The 21,137-nt window shown below is 43.2% G+C and overlaps 1 protein-coding gene across 13 annotated transcripts in view; it reads right to left on the reverse strand.

The window, feature by feature from the left end:
• Window positions 1-5,028: 5,028 nt before the first annotated feature.
• MTCL1 (microtubule crosslinking factor 1) overlaps window positions 5,029-21,137 on the reverse strand; it is a 102,502-nt gene continuing 86,393 nt past the window's right edge. For 7 of the 13 annotated variants that reach the window (XM_063166338.1, XM_063166327.1, XM_063166317.1 and 4 more), the window contains 4 exons: window positions 18,374-18,679; window positions 16,121-16,152; window positions 12,926-14,480; window positions 5,029-6,281 (listed from right to left, as the gene is read on the reverse strand). In XM_063166338.1, coding sequence (XP_063022408.1) covers window positions 6,072-6,281; window positions 12,926-14,480; window positions 16,121-16,152; window positions 18,374-18,679 — 2,103 coding nt within the window. In that variant the 3' untranslated portion in view covers window positions 5,029-6,071. The other 6 variants (XM_063166357.1, XM_063166347.1, XM_063166292.1 and 3 more) reach the window with 4 other exon arrangements.

A 21,137-nucleotide genomic window follows, 5' to 3' on the forward strand; every position in this document is an offset into this window, starting at 1 on the left:
CAGGACTCACAGTGTGGCAAGTCAGTCTGTCCTGCTGAAGATCCTGGGTCTTTTTGAGAAAAGCACAGCACAGTGCAGCTCATCAGCTGCAGTTTCCCTGTCACCCAAATGTGGACTGCTGCTGAGAGATGCTGTCAGTGTCATAGACAGGCAAGGTTTGTCCCTTTGTGTGTCCTCCCATGAAAGTGACACCACTCAAGGTTTGCTACAGCCAAGGCACAGGTCTGGGGCTGCTCTCCAGGAAATCAGAATGAGACTCACTGTTTATCAAACACAGTCCAGGGTGTTGGTTTCCAGGGGCTCTGTCTTTCCCAACTTCTTATTGTTGTTTCCTTCCAACTATTTAATGGTCCTATTACTCACAAAAAATTCTTTTGTTTGAGTACACATCAGAACCTACTTGTAATACGTCTAGTATGCCTGTGCAACATATTTAACTTACATTTTTATGTGTACATTATGAAGCAGAGGTGTTGTCAGAAGCATCACAGACTAAGAGGAACACAGATAATTTGTGAAGCCAGGGCTTTGTTTTTTGTTTGAAATGTGATTTCCATGACAAACCACAGTGACATTGTAGTAAGAAAACTCCCTCTCAAAAGTCTTTGGTTTTGTCATGGAAATAGCTGTGACAAAATCATGGCCTTTATTGTTCTTCCTCTCATTCATATATGCAAAGTGGATTTTTTTTCAGTCCTGACAATGCAGAGTGCAGAAAATGCAGTGAGGAACAACACAATACATGTCTTCTCCCAGACAACATCAGGAATTGAGGCTGTACTTTAAAGACAAACACGCTGAAGCTGTAGTCAAAGATTTGTGACAAAAGTTCTCCAAATGTCTTAAGTTGCTTAAGTCTCTTCCCTGAGCAGAAAATCAATGAGATTTATGTTCTAAATTGCTAAGCACTTAACATTGCAATTCTTAATAGCTAAAATGCATTGACTGCTCATCTCCTATTTCAAAGGGGTAATTTTTTTCAACCCCAGAATGATGCCCTATTCCATTATGGCAGGGCTTGATATTTCTGAGCCAGGTGGGTTCCAACCAGCTCAGTGAGAAAGAGGCACCTGCTGAGCACAACCTGTGGGATGAGCCTATCCATTTGCACTCAGCTCTCTCCTCTGCAGGCTAATCCAGATGGATCACAGTGGGAGAGAGGAGCAGCAGGAGGATTAGGAGAGTACCTGAGTCCATGACATTTTTGTGTGTAACAGTATTCTAAAGTCTTATTGTAGAAATTATAAAATATAATTATAGTATATAAAAAAACAACTCAAACCCCAAACAAACAACCTAGGGATTTTAAAGGACAAACCAAAAATTGCTATTTGCTATTGCTGAGGTTTAACAGGATTCACATTTCATGGCCTAACGGCACTCTTCCCTTTTAGTGCAGTATCTGCTTACATAGCTCAGCCAGGCTTGTTGCCATCTAGAGAATCATATAAAACTCAATATCCAAACCACCTTCTTTCTTCTCCTCATTGAGATATCCATCTGCTTGCAGCTGCCAAGTACACTGATTTTTTCTTTTTCTATGACCTTCTCTCCTCAGATCTCAGTCTACCACCCTGGGCTCCCCTGTCCTGTCCCCAGGAAGGGCACATTCTGCCACCCACCTCTTCACCACCTGCAGCTCCAACCTGCAAGTGATGATTGTCAAATTGGGGACTTGGCTGCCAAACCAGGGACTTCTGAGGAGCTGCTTTGGGCCTGTGCAGCCCCAGCCCCAGCTTTGCCTCCAAACACTTGCTCAGGATGGAGCATCACCTTTCCTTAGGCCAGCTTCAGGATGAGAGTTTGCACTGCCTTTGCTGAGCAGCCCATTGATCCCTCCCTCAACAGTGAAATCCTGCCCAAATCACCAAATGCTCTCAGGATTTCTCATGTATTTTTTCAGAGGATGACAACACTGGCGTCCAGAAAGTGTTGGTATGCCAAAAAAAGAAGACTGAATAATGAGAGAAGTCCTAAATCTGCTCTGATAGGGAATAAAAAGTGGTTTTCAGTGACAGGTTCTAGACTTCTATTCTAGAGACATCTATAGCAAGGCAGTAACCTCTCTCACCCAAACCTGAGGCACAATGTCTCATACTCCCACATGATGGATAAGGGGATGATAACAGGGAAGGGAAGCAGACTTTGCTCAAAGCTATTATACCTCTCTGTGAAGCAGACTGGGCTATGTGGAGTCTGAAGACATTAGCTGTCATTTTGTATGAAAATTATATGTATTCATCAGCTTAATAATACTCCAGCAGGTTACAATGATTTACATATAACGAAGTAAAAACTGGGGAACAGGGAGTGAGTGAGAAATGGGATACCTCCAAAGAGACCATGGAAGGGCTTGGTGGTTCAGATACTCAGGAAAGGAGTAGGAATAGCCACAGCCCTACCTGATACCGGAGAAATCAGACCTCAATTGAGAAAATACATCCCTTGGGGTACTGTATGGTCATGGAGATTGGCTCTGTGCAGAGGAGGATGTGAAGGGAAAAGGGTAATGGGGAAGGATGGTCCAAGCCTGGTCATTTTCCAGGCACCGAGGCACCACACAGGTGTGGTGTTGCCAGGTTGTACTGCTTTGGGTCAGCAAGTTAAGAGGCCATACACCATTGCCACTGGTATATATCCATGTGTCCCTGGGGTGCAAAGTGGAGCACAGCACGGGCAGGTGACTGTGGAGAGGCAGGAAGTAAAGTGGGAGAAGGGGGGACTTCTCCTCCTCATGGTACCCCCATGGACACATCAGTGTTGTGACATGAGGGATATGCCATCACCCTGGGGTGCCACAGCCACCTCAAAAGCTGTCTGGGCTGGGAGGGATGCCACAGGTCACAGTCCTGCTCCTGATGCCCTCTGTATTTCAGGAGCAGGCGATATCCCAAAGCCATTGTCTCTGGCACCACAAACCCCTGGGTGAAATCCAGCTATTTCAGCCTTACCAAACAAAGCTGTGACACATGTATTCACATCCCCTTACACTAACTTGTGTGCTAATCTGTGAGGCTTCTCCTGCCCTGATTATTCATGAGGCAATAATTCAGATACTCCATAGACACTGAGCTGCAGACTTTCTAAAAAGGCTTTTCATTTTCTCTCAGAAGATTGTAAAAGGACTTCAGATGGATTAGACACTTGTCATTTGATTTATGATTTATGTAAGTAATGATGGAGCATGATGGAATAATGTGAAGGTGGGTAGGAATGTCTCAAACCCCCCAGCAGCTATATTGGAAGAGAAAAACCCTGTTGTTTCCAGAGCCAGTAGAAACATGGGATATTTCTCGATGTCACTGTATTCACTAATTAGACTAGAAAGGAGATTATGTTTAATTAATGTCATTCTTTTTAAGATTACCCACAGAATCTCTATTTGTGCTTAACCTTCTCCTTCTTGCTATTGCTTGCTCTCTGGCTTTTGTTTCAGTGATTCCTGCTGTTTCAGAAGCACTTTACCTGTCAAGCCACAGGCAGCTGCTTATCCTCGCAGATCTTCAGGATGGCCAGCAGCTAATTCTGCAAACTGGGGTATCCTTGACTTGAAAGGCAAATACCATCTTCTGGCATCAAAGTAACAGATTAGTGCCCTGAATTTTCTGGTGCATCATTAACAAAAAAATTACAGCTGTCACAAGAAACAGAACACAATTTTTACTTGCCAGATGTCAACATTGCTCGTTCATTTGCAACTTCCAATTGCTTCATGAAGGAGAAATAGCTTTTAAGGAAGCAGCAACCTTCCCCTTATTCCTGCAAAGCTACTTTGAAAACAAACAAGGAGTTTTCAGTTGTGGCTTAGTCTTCTCCAAAATAACTGTGACTCTTGTGGTTCACCCTCAAAACACTTCTTGCCTGTGCTCCTCCTTCCCCTCCCAAACCCAAATTAGCGCAACAATTCAGCAATGTGTTGCAGGAGGAAGATTTTCAGCAAACATGGTGGCCACCACGGACAATTTTAGACATTCAGACTTGGTGATTGTACTAAACTCATGAAAAAGCCTAGCAGTGAGGTTTTTGAGACAGCTGGGAAGGCAGCTATCACTAAGATGACTTTTGCTGCTCTGCATTGGCCCTGGACACCCCTTGCTCTGACTGTGGCACCAGAGAGCCATCAGACAGCAGTACTGTCCATTTACTGCCCAGTTTTGTAATGATGACCCACAGCTGGACATTTTGACCTCGGGTCAATAGCCACAGCCCTACCTGATATGGGAGAAATCAGACCTAAAATGGCTGTGATCTGGGAGACAGGGAGTTTGTTCTTATCCAACAGTTGAATTAAACTTCCTAGAAAGCTGGCTGTGACACAGCAGGACAGGATGTGAAGGGCTTGTTTCTTGACAGAGCTAACCAGGAAGGCTTCTAGGGAGCCCAGATGGTGCTCTTCAGCAAATGAGCCTCAGAAAACCTCAGCTAAGGAAACAGAATGGGAACAAGCCAGTTCAGCAACGGGATAACTAGTCAGAGCAGTTCTGAGGCTCCAGAGAAAGCATGTGGCCAAACAGATGGTCTTAGGCAAAGTGGCTTGAGAGGTTTCCACCTCTCAGAAGTGTGAATTCTTGGCTGCATTTACTTCTCATTGTTAGCCTTCAGTTTTACAAAAGCCCTGTTTATTGGTCTCCGTGCGTAATGCAGATGGTACATAAGCTTAGATTAATACTGGACGTGTCATATTTCTGGTGTTCCATTTAGCTGGCTGGTTTTCACTCCCATGAGTGAGAAAACAACAAGCCACAGGGCCACAGAGAAACTGGGAAGATGGGTCCTACAATCCCTGTGAGTAGATGTCTTATGGAGTTCAGGGATGGAATTTAGAAACCTTCCCACGGTCTGATCCAGTGCTCACAGGAGTCCGTGGAGCACAGCATAGTATTTGGGTTTGCTGTGATTTATTTCATATTAGGAAGCTTTTTTCTCTCCTTATGAATAAAGGAGGAGCTCAGGGGCTTTTATGTCCCCCTGTTAAATGAACCTGGGAAGTACCATCATAAAAAAAACATTATGAAGCACTCGAGCAGCTTGTAAATATTGAGGGTTTTATTCCACTTCACATGGTCTCAAACAGACTCTTAAACAAGACCAGTTACAATTTAGTATGCCCAGAGATTTCCATGGTTTTTCCAAAATGAAGGAAGTTCTCAGTAAACGCTGTACATAGCCAGTTGAACTGCTAACAATAATTTAAAAACTCTTTTTTGTATAGTCAATGCAAGAATACCAACGATAAAAGTACAGTACAGGTAAATTCACAACAATATTACAGTGGAACAGATTGACTCACATTTATGTGATGGTACAGTAGCAGTATGTACATGCACTAAAGTGCGAGGACCCAGAGGCATGCAAGTCAAGTATTGTAGGTGTATTTTACAGCTAACTCTGTAAGACTTTCTGAGGCATTCTTTTCTCTTTTTTTTCACACATTTACTTGTGTTTACCTGTATTCCCCTCCATCTCAATTAATTACAAGTCTAGTGAACGAGCTTAATGGCTTTCTTCACTACTTAAAAGGTATCGCTTCAGACAGTTGAAGCATCTTTAAGAACCTTACCTTTAAAAACCGATAACACTGACATTAAAATAGAATAAAATTAACTTAAGACCCTAGTTTTACATGAAATTAAAAAAAAAACCAACCCAAAATACCCAAAACCAAAACTGAAAACGTAACAGTGCAAATATAACCAAAAGGCAGTCAGTATTTGGAGAGAGCGCGAGCACGTATTCAAATTCCCTTAAAACTTAATTTACATTTTATTTTAAATCTTACTTTATATCATTTTAACCCTTTTTTTTTGTTGTTTTTGTTAATATACTGTATGTAGAAAAGATGGAGACAAAAATAGTTTTCTCGGCTATGAAAAAAATTAAGTTATTACAGGCACATTAACTGTTTCATTCTAGAAACACCTCTGTTTTCCCCAGGTTGCACATTCAGCAGCTGTGTCTGAGAACATTCTTTGACCTCTCTCTCCAAGCAGACCTCCCTCCTGTCGTGGCAGGGATGGCTGGCGGGCGGCCTGGCGGAGGCGAGGGGTGTCTTGCCCTGCTCCCGTGTGTGGTCAGGCCGGCTCGCCTCCCTGGCCGGGGGTCTCTGCCAGCAGCTCCTCGCTTCCGCGCTCCTCTGAGGACGCCGGGTCTCCGGTGGACTGCGACTGTGAGGCAGTGGGGGAATGTGAGGCCCATCGTGACGGTGGGCGCCGCTTCGCTGGTCTCTCTGGCCGGGAGAAGCAGGGTTGGAGGGACGGGGCTAGTGCAGAACAAGGCAGTTCCTTGGCAGCCAAGAGAGCAAAACAGCGGTTAGTGACTCGCGTTAGAGACCGCCGGTGTGCGCGAAGAATTGCGAAACAAACCCGCCAAACTAAAGCTAAGCGTGTGCCGTGGCGCGGGACAAAAGCAAGCAGCGAACACCAGGCTGCGTGAGGGCTCCAGGTGTGTCCGTGATTTGTGGAACAGGTAAGGAGACAATGAAAGGAAGAGGGTGAGTTGGAGTAGCTGAAACACTTTCAATTGCTATTTGTCCTTGTGCTAGAAAGAGAAGAGCTGAAAAGTACATTTGCATAATAATTCAGGAAACTCTGCTGTTCAACACTTTAAGTGCTGACCTGGCATAAAAAGCCTAGGTCTGGCATTTGCAAGGCAGGTGAAAAATCAACCACTATCTCCTTTTTTTCGCCTTCAGAATTCAGACTTGACATGCAGGAGACTTCTTAGCACAGAATAATGACTACAGGGGTAGTTATGATCTCCAGCTGGGTTAAATATGAGGCTTACCTACAGATTTCATTTTCTGGAACACCACTGCTAACTGCCAGCTGCTGAAGCCTGAGTTACAGGATTCAGAGTTACTCTTTGTTAAAGGCAACATTCACAGAAACAGAAGAAACTGGAAATTTTATTCCTTCACTGAGTTTCTGCTGTTCTGGCTTGGTTAGCTTGCCTTTGCAATTAGAAACAATCTGCAGCTGTGATTTTTCACCCTGCCACTAAGATGGTAATGCTTTTAATATTCACTTTGCTCAAAGTACAGGTGCACTTCCTGCCTTGCTCTGAATGTTCCCTACATCAAGATAAGTGACTGTGGAAGCAAATCTGTCTCACAGGGCCAAAGCCAAACTTCTGAATTTCACTGCATACCTTGAAACTTAAAAAGCAAATCAGAGAAGTTTGCCAACATCTAGCAATGTGTACACCAAGCAGCAGTCACTGGAATGTACAGAGGAGTTCAGTAAAAAGCAAAGTCAGAATGTAAACTGATGATAAATGAAGAGAGAGACCAGAAATGATACAATGCAAAGGAAAAGCTGTGGCACAGTAAGATGCAGGGATACCAGGGCAGCAGGGAGGCCAGGATTCAGCACACTGTTTCGCATGGAGAAGGAGAATAGTCACTAAAGGTGGAGAATATTGGAGTAGGTAACATGATGTGATTGACAGTGAATAAACATGTGATACAACATTGAACTTCTCAATTGCAGTGGAAGACCAAACATGAATGTCATAGGACAGAAAGACCAGTTTTGAAGACATAGAGCTGAGGTATGAGAAATGGAGCTGGTGACACATGTTTTGGAGAGAGTGCGTTGTTGGACTTGGGAAAGCCTCAGTGAAGGGTCAACCCAGGTGTTTTGGGCAGCATGCAGCCAGTGGGGTGATCTACAGCCACACACCAGTGCTTGAGAAAGAGCTATGGCCAGCTGCCCTCAGCACTCACAGAGCACCTCAGCCTGCAGCCCCTCTTCTCTGCATCCTCATCCCCCATCCCATCTCTGTGCCATTAACTTCACAACCCTTGCTAAAACAGCAGTAAGGCTGAAACAGAAATGGGTGCTAACAAAAAGATTGACTGTGTGTCCTTACTTCACCTTATCCCATTGTGCCTGGGGCAGCATATGGTCTGTGAAAGCTGCCACTAGACTCAGATTTGTTAAGAGAAATCCATCTGTGCAAAAACAGTCATGGGCAGCACAACACAGTGAATTGAGGCTATGAGATTTGTGGGTTTTGTCTTAGCCTCTTTCAAAAAGCAGGCTTAAAATGATATCTTTATAGTGCTGCTTGCTCCTGGCTGCTTTATCCTAGTTTTGGAGCAGTAAATCAGAGTTAGCACAGTGATAACAAAATTTATTTCCACTCCTGCCTCCCTGTTCAAAAGCCTCTCTCCAGCACGCCCGCAGATGTTGGTCAGCTTTTACCAAACATCAAGGTTAAGCTCATCTTATCTGTGATGTACACATGCCCAGCAGCACACAAGGCTGTGCTGGTGATGGATGTTGCTCCAGGGCCAAAAGTGAGTGGCAGCATAATCTTATAAAGTGCTGGCTGCTGAGTCAGTCGTCCCCACCTGCAGTGTGGAAATGCAGCCATGACAAGGAAACTCTGCAGAATGGTTTGTGAAAACCCCTCCTCCCTTACTACATGTAGCTGTCATAGCTAAAGATGGTTTCAAAAAAATAAATAACCTGTGGGTAATTTAGTTTGGTAGTTGCTCAGGGGTGTAGGTGGATAGGCAGCATTTCTTAGCCTGAGAAAATGAAAAGATGAAAATGGGAAAGATGATTTCAGCTTCAGTTTCTAGCTATTTCCTAAAACAGGCTGTCAGCCAGCATGGCTATGTCTATATTAATAAATAAGGAAAACAGTTTTCTCTTCTGTCTGAGGCAGAGTGGATGGTCGCAGCTTATGTCTGCACAGAGTCTTCCCTCTACTGTGGCAATTGCAGACACTGGGCAGGACTTCTTAATGAGCCAAAGTGACTTTAGCCTTTAGCCCCAGGCTGGTGCCGAAGCCCCTTCCCAGCCCTCTCCACCTACTGCTGTAGCCAGAACTGGAGGGAAGGCATTCTGTGGCAGCCAGAAGCCCTGTGCAGTGCTGTGCATTTGTCAAGAAAAAAAAAAACAACTTTGAAGTTTGTCACAAATCTGAATCCCTCCCCAGCGCTTTTGCATACCTTTGTGTTGGTCTTAAATGTTGCCAATTTTTAAAAGCTTAGCAAAAAAACCCCAACAGCACAAATTTTAAGTGTGACATCTTCACAGCCTTTGCTGCTGCAGGACAGGACACAGCAGATATGCTCCTGTCCTGAACTCTTCCTGACTGTCCCATACAAAGAGCCCCACAGGGATGTCAGGTGTGTGCTGATACCCCTGGAGTTGTGCTGAACCCCACAGGTGTGTGCTGATACCTCTGGAGCTGTGGCCATTTATTTCCCTCTGTTGACCCCCGTGTTCAAGAATGACCGCTTTCGGAAAGCTCTGGAAACAAGGTAGAAAGGACTTACAGCAGTGAGGCAGGCAGGGTTAGAGTCCCCAGGGGGTAGTTAATAAGACAGTTTGGTTCTGGACAGAACAGACAGAAAAGAAAAAGAAAGCAAGTAGGTTGGAAAGAACTGTTTTAATTGATTATTTTTTTTAAAGTGAAGGTTTCATGTCAGCAAGGAAGAAGTCTCCCGATGTTACTACTCATTCAGATCATGTTACCAGTGTTATCACAGGGAAACTAATAATCAAAAATAAAAGCCAAGCCACTAGAAGAAAAAGACTTAGAAAGAAAGGAAGCAAACAAACCAACCTTTTATAATCCTAGCACAGTTTCAGAAGTGGACATATCAATAAACAAACCAAACATTTCTACTGAGCAAAGAAAGATATCTGTTTTTCTTTGCCAACCTTGATTTGGGCTAGGGAAAAACCATATTACTATGAGAGGAATAAAGCTGTATTTTTTTTCCCTTAATTTGATTTTAAGAGAGAGTTTCTGCTTAGGAAATCTTTAAGAAGCAAGAAAATGGCTGTTATTGTTTGTTGCTTACACTTCTATTTCTCAGGTTTCATGGCAGCTCTTTGCCTCACCTTTCTCCGTTGTTTCTCTTCAGCAGTGATGCTGGATGGGAAATCCAAGCTTAACCAAAAGCCCTTTAATTCTGCCAACACCTCCCCTGATTTTCAGCATTCTCCCTCCCATGCTGAGTGGTTCAGTGGCAAGCCTGTGGCAACTGCTTTGCTCTGGCAACCAGAGGATGCAGCACCTGCTCTCTCATCTCTGGGTCTGTGTGGAAGCTCCTTTCACAGTGTTCTCTCCAGAAGTGAGTCTGATTCCCAGTCCAGGACTGTTGTGTAACCTCCACAATCTATACCCTTGCTAGTTATAAAAGCAAAAATGTTCCTAAAGAGCTTATGTTGTTAGTTACGTAATGCTAATCTGCATTTTTAAGAGTAAAATGGATAAATCCTATGATACACATGTAAGTTAGGGGTTTATTCAATTAACAGAATAAGACACTAGTAGGCCACACTATGTGGATTATGAATTTGCCTGTAAGCAGCTCTGGGTAAGTCAGAAAACACAAAGTTATTGCTGCTCTGTATGCATATACACTCACATGCACATGCATTTGTATATAAATAGATAAATATATGAACTAGATTTCATATTTGCAGCAGGAATATAGAAGAATATAGAAGAAAATTATGTAACTAAATAACTCAGAAGCTCAAATTGAGAAAAAGTCACCAACAGGTGCTGCATGCAAGTTTAAAAATCATTTATATGCCATGGCTGCAGAATCTAGAAGGCGTGTGGTAGTAAGAAGGGCACTTGACTTGGCCAGAAGCCAACAGGTCAGAGGGAAGCAGAGCAGGGATCTACTGGAGGGTGGAAGCATTGTGTCAGTGCTGCCCCAAGCACAAACCTGCTCCTTCAAGATCATAACTCCCTGAACAGCTGTGTCTGGCTTTGTACAAAATGTGCTAAGAGAATTTGTACAAAGTGTAATTTGTGTGGTCAGGGTAATCCACAAATAACCCAAGGCACCTGCAGAGTCTAAACTTATTTGTGGGTGCTTCTTTTCAGCAGCAAACCCACGCTTCCCTTGAGTACATCTTCCAGAGCACCACCTCAGCTAGGAAAAGCTAAGCTCATTGTGTGAATGCCCACCAGTTTCCTTTTCAATCCACATTCCTGAGAAATGCCAGGACCAGCCAAAGAACAAAACCTGTGCCTCTAGACTAGAGTCATAACAGTCACATAGGAGTTGCAAGGAAAAACAAGTCTTAGCTCTAGGGCTCATAGCTCAAAAAATTAGGCAAAAGATACTGAGAATTCACAAAAAGGAGCAGTTTTCTGCCAGTTTGATAGTCAATGAGTTTTTGCTAAATAGCATTGACCCTAATCACTCTGTGCATCAAACTCAGGTACTATTGCTAGTTTGTGTTTTGCCAACAGCAATTTGTGATCATCTGGGATGACATCTATCTACCTATATTTGAAATCTACTGAGGCAGTTAAAAGATACAGGAGGAAATCAAGAGTTTCCAGGGTTACCTTGAAGGCAAAGCTGAATTGAACTTGTCAGAGTAAAAATATACTTCCTAATACAGACCAGTAGTGTATTCCCAGTATTTCAAACTAAGGACAAAATACAGAGTTAGCTGGAAAAAGTCAAATAAATGAGGCTGCTTCCCACCTTTATTCGCTCTGAGGTTTGTGCACAAAGACCACTTTCACTCACTAGTATTTATAATGTGCATGTGGTTTCTTTTCCTTTTTTAATTGAAAAAGTTCCCTGCTTTTATCTGTTTAAACTGCACATAGGGAATAAACCTAATCCAAACTTAGGTTTGGATTGTCTGTTAGGAAAAAAAGATTACATCCTCTGAGCAATACCTAAAAAAATAGGAACTGACTGTACATTGAGAACCACCCACTAGTGCAAGGAAAACTGCAGAGCAAAGGTTTCAGCACTCAGGCTCTCAGAAATCCTTCATACCAAATGTTGAGTTAGAAAGTGGGGTTTGAACCTTCGTTTTTAAGGTATCTGAGGCAGGGGGAGTAGGAGTCTGCCCAGAGAAGGCAAAGTGCATGTATGGGGCGTGCAGGGGTGTATGGGGTGTGCAGGGGTCAAGCAGCTGCTTCCCTGGAGCCAGGGGCTCACCACAAGACTAGGATGCTAAAGGGGCAGCACAGGGCAGAGAGGATGAGGAGCCTCTGCCCTGGGGACTGTCACCAGCCAGCAGCACACAGCCCTTTTCATGGCTGTACCAAGAAAGGCAATATATGCATGTAAGAGCTGGGCATAATTCAGCTTTTCTGGGCTTCTTAAGAGTAAGAGTCTCAAGTGCTCTCAGAGGTTCACCAGAAACAGGAGGTTTAAATACTGGTAACTGAAAGCTTTCATCCATCATGATACTTTCTTTTTTTGTTGATTGCTGTTGCACCTGAGACTGACCCCCAACATGTGGGCACACTTGCTGAGACAGATGATGACTTGACAAAATATCAGCAAGGAGTTCTTAAACACTAAATAGGTATGTGTCTAGATTAGTTGATTACATGTGTATTTTTTGCTTTTTGTTATTTTTGTGAGGCAGCAGCAGTCAGTACCAAACATCATGCCATTCAATCACATTCACAGACCTGAGCCAAACTTAATCAGATACATTCAGAAAAGATATGCTGAAGGCCCTGAAGTTTTGCTCCAGGGTACTGTAGAGACTATTTTTCACACAAACTTGTTAAGGCCCATTCTTGTGTAGGAGAAAGAATCTACCTTTCCATCCAGCATAAAAAATTTATTCAAACCTAGTGTTCCTAGAGTATCTGTATGTAACATGTGGTGTATTTTGTGACAGAAAACCCTTATCCCAGCCATTTATGGAAGAACAATTTTTTATCCCATAAAGGATAAAACTCTTCTGATGCTTTCAAGCCAAATAAGCTGCCAGGATAGAAATTCAATTCTTTCATGCATTCTTCAGTGACTAATCCAAAGTTTCATGACTGGAAATTGCTGGTGGTACCAAGACAGGACTAGGATATTCACTGTAAATGCTCAGTAGGACTGCAAGAGAACTCATAATACATTTGCTCAAAGAAGAGTGCACTTAGCTATAGGAGGAAAAACAAGCAAATTCATTACCTCTATGGACCCTGGATCTACTTTGACAATTTCTCCTGTGCTGTTGTCATTGCTAAGATTTGGTGGGCTGTGTGAACGTAGCCTTCTCTCTTCCTTTAAGGCATGCTCCAAAAGTTTCTTATTCAAGATCCTGGCAGCATTTTCTGCAAGTGTGTACCCTGGAGGAGCAGATAAGTCCTGCCTAATACTTGTCACCTCAGATCCTTCTTCCTTTTGTGTCTCTGTGCCCAGACGGAGAGGACTGGGTGATCTGCCACGGGCATTTGTACACGGCTCCTGCAACGTGCCCAGTTCTGGCCTGGGTTCGGCTGACCTGGACCGGCTGCCAGATCTGGGGCATTTTTGGAAGGTCTCATGAAAGATGGGGCTATGGTCGATGATGTTGAACAAACTGGACAGGCCATCGTTGATAGTGGTGTGCACAGGACTCTCCCGCGTGGTGGTCGATCGAGCCCAGGCGGACTCACTGAATCCTTTCTGAGGTGTGCCAGGCAAAGTCCGGTTATTTGGCTGGTCGGATTTGGGAAGGGCTTTCCTTTGCAGCTTCGGAGAGCCGTATTTGGGGGAGCAGCATGTGCGTTCAAACTTAGCCTGGACCTTCTCAATGACGGGGGTCACCTGCCTGTTCCTCAGGCTCCTGGATGGTGAGGAGACAGGCGTGGACCCCCCCTTTGGTGTCAGACACTTGTGTGGACTGCTGGTGATACTGCGCAGGGTTTCCGTCTGCAGGCCGACGCTGATGGTCTGGGTGGTCTGTGTCCCTGTGGTCCTCATGCCGTTGGTTTGGCACGCCGTGTCCTTGAACTGCGGCTCCGTGGAGTTGGAGCGTATCGCGTTCCGGACAGAGAAAGCGACCTCCTTCATGTCATCGCTCATGTTCTTGGACATCTCCAAGCTGTGCAGGGGTGAGGCAAAGCCCACAGTAGTGCAAATAGGACGTTCAATGGGATGAAGACCGTTCTCCAGAAAATCTTTGTGGTGTTTGGCCAGGTCACAAGACCACCTTCCAAACATGTCCGAGGAAGCACCTTTAGTCTCAGTGACGTTCCCCATAGCTTTGGTCACAGAAAAGAGGAAGTCTGGCTCAGCCTGGTTTTTCCCTTCACTGCCAGCTATCACTGAGTTATCGAACCTACGGACAACGGGCGGGCTGTGGAATACCCGCACTCCCATTTTGTCAGTAACACTGAGACTCCTTGCTGGCTGCTTCTGGCAGTGCTCTGGGCTGGTCATGGTGTTGGTGGTCATAGTGACACTGGTGGTGAGGTACCATGAGGATGCCTGGAATGGATCTGAAGCAGGATCCTTCCCGGCTTTTCCAATTTCTGTCCTTTCTGCCCAACCCTCTGCAGGCTTCTCAGTTGCCCCACCATGGCTCCTAGTGTCATTGTAATCCCAGTTTTTGTTGAACTCCTCAATGTATTTCAGATCATCAGGAGACAAGGGAGGTGTTATATCATCTTTGCTGCCAGATGAAGGCAAATTTTTTTCTGGTAGAAATGGAGAAATGTCCATCAGGCGCTGAAATTCGGACATGGAAGAAACGGACATTGCCCTAGAGAGAGGAACACAAAAGAGTCACTCATGCACCAGGAAATTGTTGCAAAGTAACTTCTTTTCAGCAGCAAACTCTGGAAATCCAACATTCACCATCTGCTTACATATAAAACCACTTCAATCATTGAATCATGGACTGTCCTGAGTTGAAGGGACCCACAAGGATCATCAAGTCTAACTTTTGGTCCTGCACAGGATACCCCAGAAATGACACCATGTGCCTGAGAGAATTATCCAAACACTTCCTGAACTCTGGCAGGCTTGATACCATGACCACTTCCCTGGGGAGCCTGTGCTCAAGTACCCTCTGCATGAAAAACCTTTTCCTAGTTTTCCTTCCTTTAGCTCCTTCTTTCATTTAAGTCGCCTTTTATTATCTCTGACATAGCTGTGAACACAAACATCTGTGATGTGCCATTAAAAGTACCAAATGGTTTAGTAGAGGTTCTTAATTTGCTGCTTTCTCATGGATTACTGCTAGGCAAATATCTGTAATGTGGAGCAGTAGGATGCATCTCAGAACTATACTGTTCACAGGAAATGAGTGTTTGTCACAATACAAGGCACCCTTTTCAAAGCCAGTGTAGAGTATTTCTGACCTGCTGGGAAATCATCAACTCTACCCCCACTCCTGAGACTGCCCAGGCTGCACAGTTGGTGTGCAGTGATGTGAGACATCCAGCAGAAATGCTGCTACATGCTGAAGTTTAACCAAGGGAATATCTCTAAGTGATAATGCTGAATTCTTGGCTCTCGCGCATTTCACTAATTTGTACAAATCACAGGCATTCAGATGAGTTATCCTACTGCTTTATTTTAAGAAAAAAAAAAATCAAATTTTTTGAATGGCACTAAATAAAAATGCAAATGAGTGTACTTATCAGAGTTGGTTCAATGAGGTAACTCAAACTGGATGAGAACTCAGCAAGCAGTGGTTTTCATGGATCAGTGATCCAAAGGATACAGCCAAGTCACACTGTGAGTCACACTCTGAATCAAGAGCTCCTGCTGCAGTTTGGGTGTGTCTCTGTTAGGGATTCAGGTAAGTATGGTTTCTGAATGGATCTCATGGACTGATGCTCTGGTTTGCATCAGGAGGGCAATCTCAGAGAGCACAGGCTTCATTCCTTTGGGATGAAAATGAGCTGGAAGATGCTCTCCAGAAGCACAAGCAATGCATTCTAGAGTTAGGCCGGTATTCAACCCATGGGATAAGACTAGAACCAGTCTAAAGCAAAATATTCCTGACATGCAGCAGCATATCGTGTCCTCAGCACCCAGTGTTTTCCTTTACTTTTTTTCCCTTACAGAAAAAGTTTTAGTTTCCTTTCCTTATGGATGTCTGTAGTGTGTACTGCACTGCTTGCTAAGGCAGGCATAGATTTCACTGTAAGCTGCAGCTTCACACACTTTCATAGAGTTTGGTCTTTGTGCATGACAGCTGAATGTGGCCCAAGTTAATCAGAGTAGAACTGAAGCATATTGAGACAAATTAATCCCTGGGTGAATCCATTAATCTGGCTTGCAGGCTGTTTAGGAGGTGGCATGGCTATGTCCTGGGCCTGTGGCTTGGGTGCAGAGAGTCCTAGCTCCAGCAGCTGAGTATTTGCTGGGCTTTCCACTGCAAGTTTTACTCACCTTTGAAGATTTCCTTTGTGTGTTTCTTCCTCCTGAACGAAAACAGAAACAAGCAGGAAAAGTTATTTCTAAAGGTGTTGGCGGCATTAGCTTATGGGTATTTCGTCATTCGCTTCCCATTAGTTGCACCAGGTATGTTTGTCTCTAAAAACTGTCTGATTTTCTCTCTGATATAGATTCTTAAAGTGCCAGTGGGAATATTCTTCACTTTGTACATAGGCAGGAGAGTGGGCAATGCCATCAGGACAACACACTGCACAGGTAAAGCCTGTATGCCAAATCTACAACAGCTTTTAACTTTTATATTTCCATGCATTCACAATTAGATGTGGGCCAAAAAAGGTGCTTTTTTCCACAATATATTGCTTCAGACTATATATTTTTGAGTGACTTTTTTCTGTAGAGGCAATCTACTTTATACTAGAGGCTAGCTGTGCTGAAATAAAAGATAAATGGAGTCATTATACATTTTCTAGGAACCAACAAGTGGCACCAGCTGAAATTCCTTAAGCTTGATATATTAAATGTGTGGGAAGACTTGCTTGTTTCCTAGATGGAATACCTACAGCTTGCTAATAGTATTAATATGTTTTTATGGCAGTTATTTCCCTGTGACAATTCCCATAATGAGTTAGGGTTTTAAATAGCTACTTCTGAAGCATTTGCTACAGTTATTCTGTTTACTTATATTTCTAGTAAACTACAGGGAATTCAAAATATGATCAGATGGGAAAAAAGCATTGGTACTGTACATATTTTATTTGACCTCATGAAATCAAGAACATTACCAAAAGTCCATTTCAAATTGGGACTGTTTAAAAACAGCACTGCTTAGCTCAGCAAATACCTTTCTGGTATTTATCCTGGGTCAGGGAAAAAAAAATAGTAGTGAACTGATCCTCCTTGCATTCTCTGTGGTATAATTCTGGAATAATGTCGGTGGCTTCAGTGGAGTTACTGCAGAGTAAATCTGACCTAACTGAATGCTTAATCAGGGTGAAGGCTGGATTGATTTCTACTGCAGTCAGTACCAAAAAGAAAATACAGTGGAAGGTAGAGTCAGCAAGCTGCAGTTGCCTCTGTGCATCCTCAGTTAAGCTACTCATTAAACTCCAATCAGTCTCGCTTCAGCAAACCCTCTGAGGGAAAATTACTTTGCCCAGGTTTCCCCAAATCAAGCTTTGAAAGAAAGCTATGCAAATATCACCAAGAACAAATTTTGCTGTCCACCCTTTTGTTAATGGTGGTAATATCTGAAAAACAGAAAAGGGAAGAGATATTTTCTCTGAATATCAGACTGAATTTGAAGGAATGGGAACAACAATCAAAATTAGGCACAAAACTTCGTTCCCTGATAGTGTTACCAACATTCTTCGCTGAGCACTTGGACATGTAGGGAAAAAAAGTCTAAGAAATAATAAATATGGGATCCCACACTGCCAGCAATACACTTATGGCACTGAGGGAAGAAAATTTAACTGGAACACAGCTACCTACAGCTATGTAACAAGGACAGTCACATTTCTTGCCTCTGTAAATCTTTTTTCTCTTATTCCTTTCAAAGAACTTGATTTCTCAATCTTTCAGTTTTGTACCAGCATTTGGGGACTGGGACGCTTGGTTTCACTCAGAAACAATAGAAACAAACTGTGAAGACCTGGAACTGATGAAAATAAGCCTGCCATGGTGGAGGACACAGACTTCATTTGCCATTTCCTGCTGTCATCTTTTAGCACTGTGTTTTATATCTTTATAGCTTTATGGTCTGACTTCAGGGTAGGTACTTTGCTGATAAATAACTTCATCTTTTTAACGTCTCACTTACTCATGCTGATCTGCTCAGAAGGCAAATATGGCAGAACAATCAGAAGTGCCTCTCTACAGCACTTACTGCTTTACTAACAAAGTAAAGCCCACGTTTCTTCATAAATATGTATCTACTTATAATTGGAAATGACTTAAGACCTTCTAAGCCAATATGTTGTGTCAAATATTGTTCTCATACATAACATAAATGGCCACAAGATGAATTAATCTTTGGGACCTCCAGGCTGGCTCCCAGTTGTCAGGTGACTGACACTGGTCTAATCAGCTTATAAGAAGGAATGAAAACCTGTCCACACCAAATTTACTACTGGGTAACTGTAAGCAGTGCCTGTGACACAATATCTCACTTCCAACAGCAGGGAAGCTGTACTGATTCTGACAGAAGAGATACCATGACAGCACGATAAAATGCAGAAGAGCTCATACTTCTGTTAGTCCAGTCAGGAATTTCTCCCTCTCCAGCTGCCGAGAGCGATGCTCCTCAGGCTCGTCGGGCGAGTCGAGGGACAGTGACTCCAGGAAGAGGTTTTCCGTGCCGCTGCACCGGTCGCTCTCCTTCAGCTTGGACAGCGAGCGCTCGTCGAACTGGATGGTGTCGGAGTCCGAGTAGGAGCGGGAGCCCATGGGACGGGGCACGCGGAGGTTCCCCTGCGGCGCAAACGGCCGCCGGCTGCTCTCGCTGGCGTCGCACGCCAAACCAGCTCCTCTCCGTGGGCTCGCTTCCTTCTGCAGCTGGGGACAAGGCACACCAAGAGGAGCAGCAGTTACTTCTGCAGTGCATGGCGTTTGGCAGGGCTCATCCTTCCCCGGGAGCAAGGCACCCATGCCCTGCGGATTACAGCCCTGCCCCAGGGGTGCGCCTCCAGGGGATGCTGGCCTTGCTCTGCTGGTCCTCCACAAAGGGAGACTTCTCCAGAACGTTGAGGCCATTACTCATGGGATTTTGGGTAACTAAATGTATATATCTACAGTTTTGCTTATTTACATGTATATGTATACATATATACACACTGAATTTATACATATATACAAAATAATGCATCTGTCTGTAATCTGGTTTTTAAAGAAACAAATCAACACAGACTGTTATTTAAAAGCAATTTTCATATCAGTACAAGTAGACGCTGATGGAAGGGTGAGCGAATTGCCTTCTCATCAAAACAAAGACATTTTTCTAAAACAAAGACATTTTTCTTCTGCTCAGCAACACAAAGATTGCTCTTTTATGTATACCACTTGTTTCCAGAGGTGGAAAATTACGCTTAAAAAAACGCAAAAGCTTTGTTTTATATATGGCCTAGCCTGAATGCATGGTTGAAAAGTTGAGTATTTGTACAGAACAACATTGTCAAAGGGATGAATTAAGCATGCAGAACATGTTCCAGGAAAATGTGTATTTATAGAAGGGGCATCAAAGCCACTAACTCTACACTTTTCAAAAAGTGAACCATTAGTGAAATTGCCAATATTAAAATTAGATTATGTGATCGACTTCTCTTTTAATTGTAAATACAACAGGATGGATGAAGTAAGTGATAATTTCAAACATGATAAATGACTGCAAGAATCTGATAAGAACTCTGATGTTTTGCTCGAGCAGCATGTTTGGATTAGTGACAATAAACTGAAAATGCAAGTCATTCACTAGGGCCCTGGAAACTGAGATCCTACAAAACATATTCATCTTAACTGCTCTAGTTTGGAAAAATAAACAGACATTATATTGCTCAATTTAGACCAAACCATTTTAGGTCTCAAATGATTAAATTTACACTTGAGCTGAAAACAGTGAGATTTTTTCTTGATTCAGGTCTACAAAAAGGGAAATGCATCTTCAGTGTTTTGCTCATGATATACAGAACCTGAAACCATTTTATTAAAAGGAGGTGTTCTATAAAGGCAGGGGTTGGAAGGCATATATCAAGAGATCCTGGGGGCCATTCCTGAGCATATGAGCAAGATTCAAAGGAAGGAGAAATGGTAATTACATGCTTTCTTTATAGATAGCTCCAATTACAAGCCCTTCAGAGTTTTAGGGATCCTATAAGGACAATGTTCTGGAAACCTTTATGAGAGAACAGTACTGATACTGCCTTACTCTGTGAACCTCAGAGAGCTGACAGGAGAATTAAAGTGACAAATATTGTCCTAACTTTTTTAATAACAGCTTATAATTTTGAGTCCCCATGTGTTTATACCTTTAAATATGCAACTTTTCATACAGGTGATCTTGTGGGTTGACATACTTGTCAATGTGCTCTGTGCACAATTAGTTCTAGGAGTACAGGGGAGGGAGAGTCTCTAAGGGAAAGTGAAGTGACAGAGTACTTAAAAAGAAAAAACAACAACTGTGAGCTCTGAAGAAAGTAGGTCATCACGTTTTTTCTATGTGAGCACAATTCCCATAACCATCCAGAGTAAAGTACTTTATATATTTTATACATTGGTGCGACTTCCCTCTTATCATACATGTATTATTCAGGAGCTGTGTGAAAGCAGACTGGCATAAAGCATTAGAATGAAATGTGGCACACACGCTTCTGCTATCTCTTAGACTTTGTTTCAAACATACACAGTGTGTAGTCTCCCCATCCTCAGTGTACTGCCATACATGGAATACACACACCAAAACCCTGGGGAGTAGGACTTCAGAGATACACTAATTGTTTCCATATAAAGCAGGGCACGACTGCAAGCTGAGAGGATATTCAACTAAAAGCCTGCAAATATTTGGAAGCTTCCTGTCACACAGGGAAATGTTTGATTATAAGCAAAGATGGAGTTATGAAGTTTTGTAGGCAGGTGGCCAAGACTTCAAATGCTATTTCTGGTCATTTAGTCCTCTGAAGTTAGCTTGATAAAATATTTTTTTTATTTCCCCTATTCATTGCCAATTCTGTGTACAACTCTGTTGGCACAGTAAATATAGAGTTAAAGCCCAGAGGTTTCAGAAACATAACAAAAGGAATCAGTTCCAGTACTAGCTAAGAGCTGTTTTGTAGCCTCTCCCAGAATGACACTGAGAGGTAATGTCAGGTTTTAAGAGAATTAAAAGCTAGGTAACATCAACAGGGATTTCTCTGTGGCTTTCTTCAGTGTGTCCCATTCCCAGGGAATGGAAAAAGCAGTCTTTAACCAAATTAAGTCCCTCAAGCTATTGAGGATATACTTAAAACCCCACTATTTATAA

This window comes from Melospiza melodia, chromosome 1 (assembly GCF_035770615.1).
Source record: "Melospiza melodia melodia isolate bMelMel2 chromosome 1, bMelMel2.pri, whole genome shotgun sequence".
Lineage (NCBI taxonomy): Eukaryota > Metazoa > Chordata > Aves > Passeriformes > Passerellidae > Melospiza > Melospiza melodia.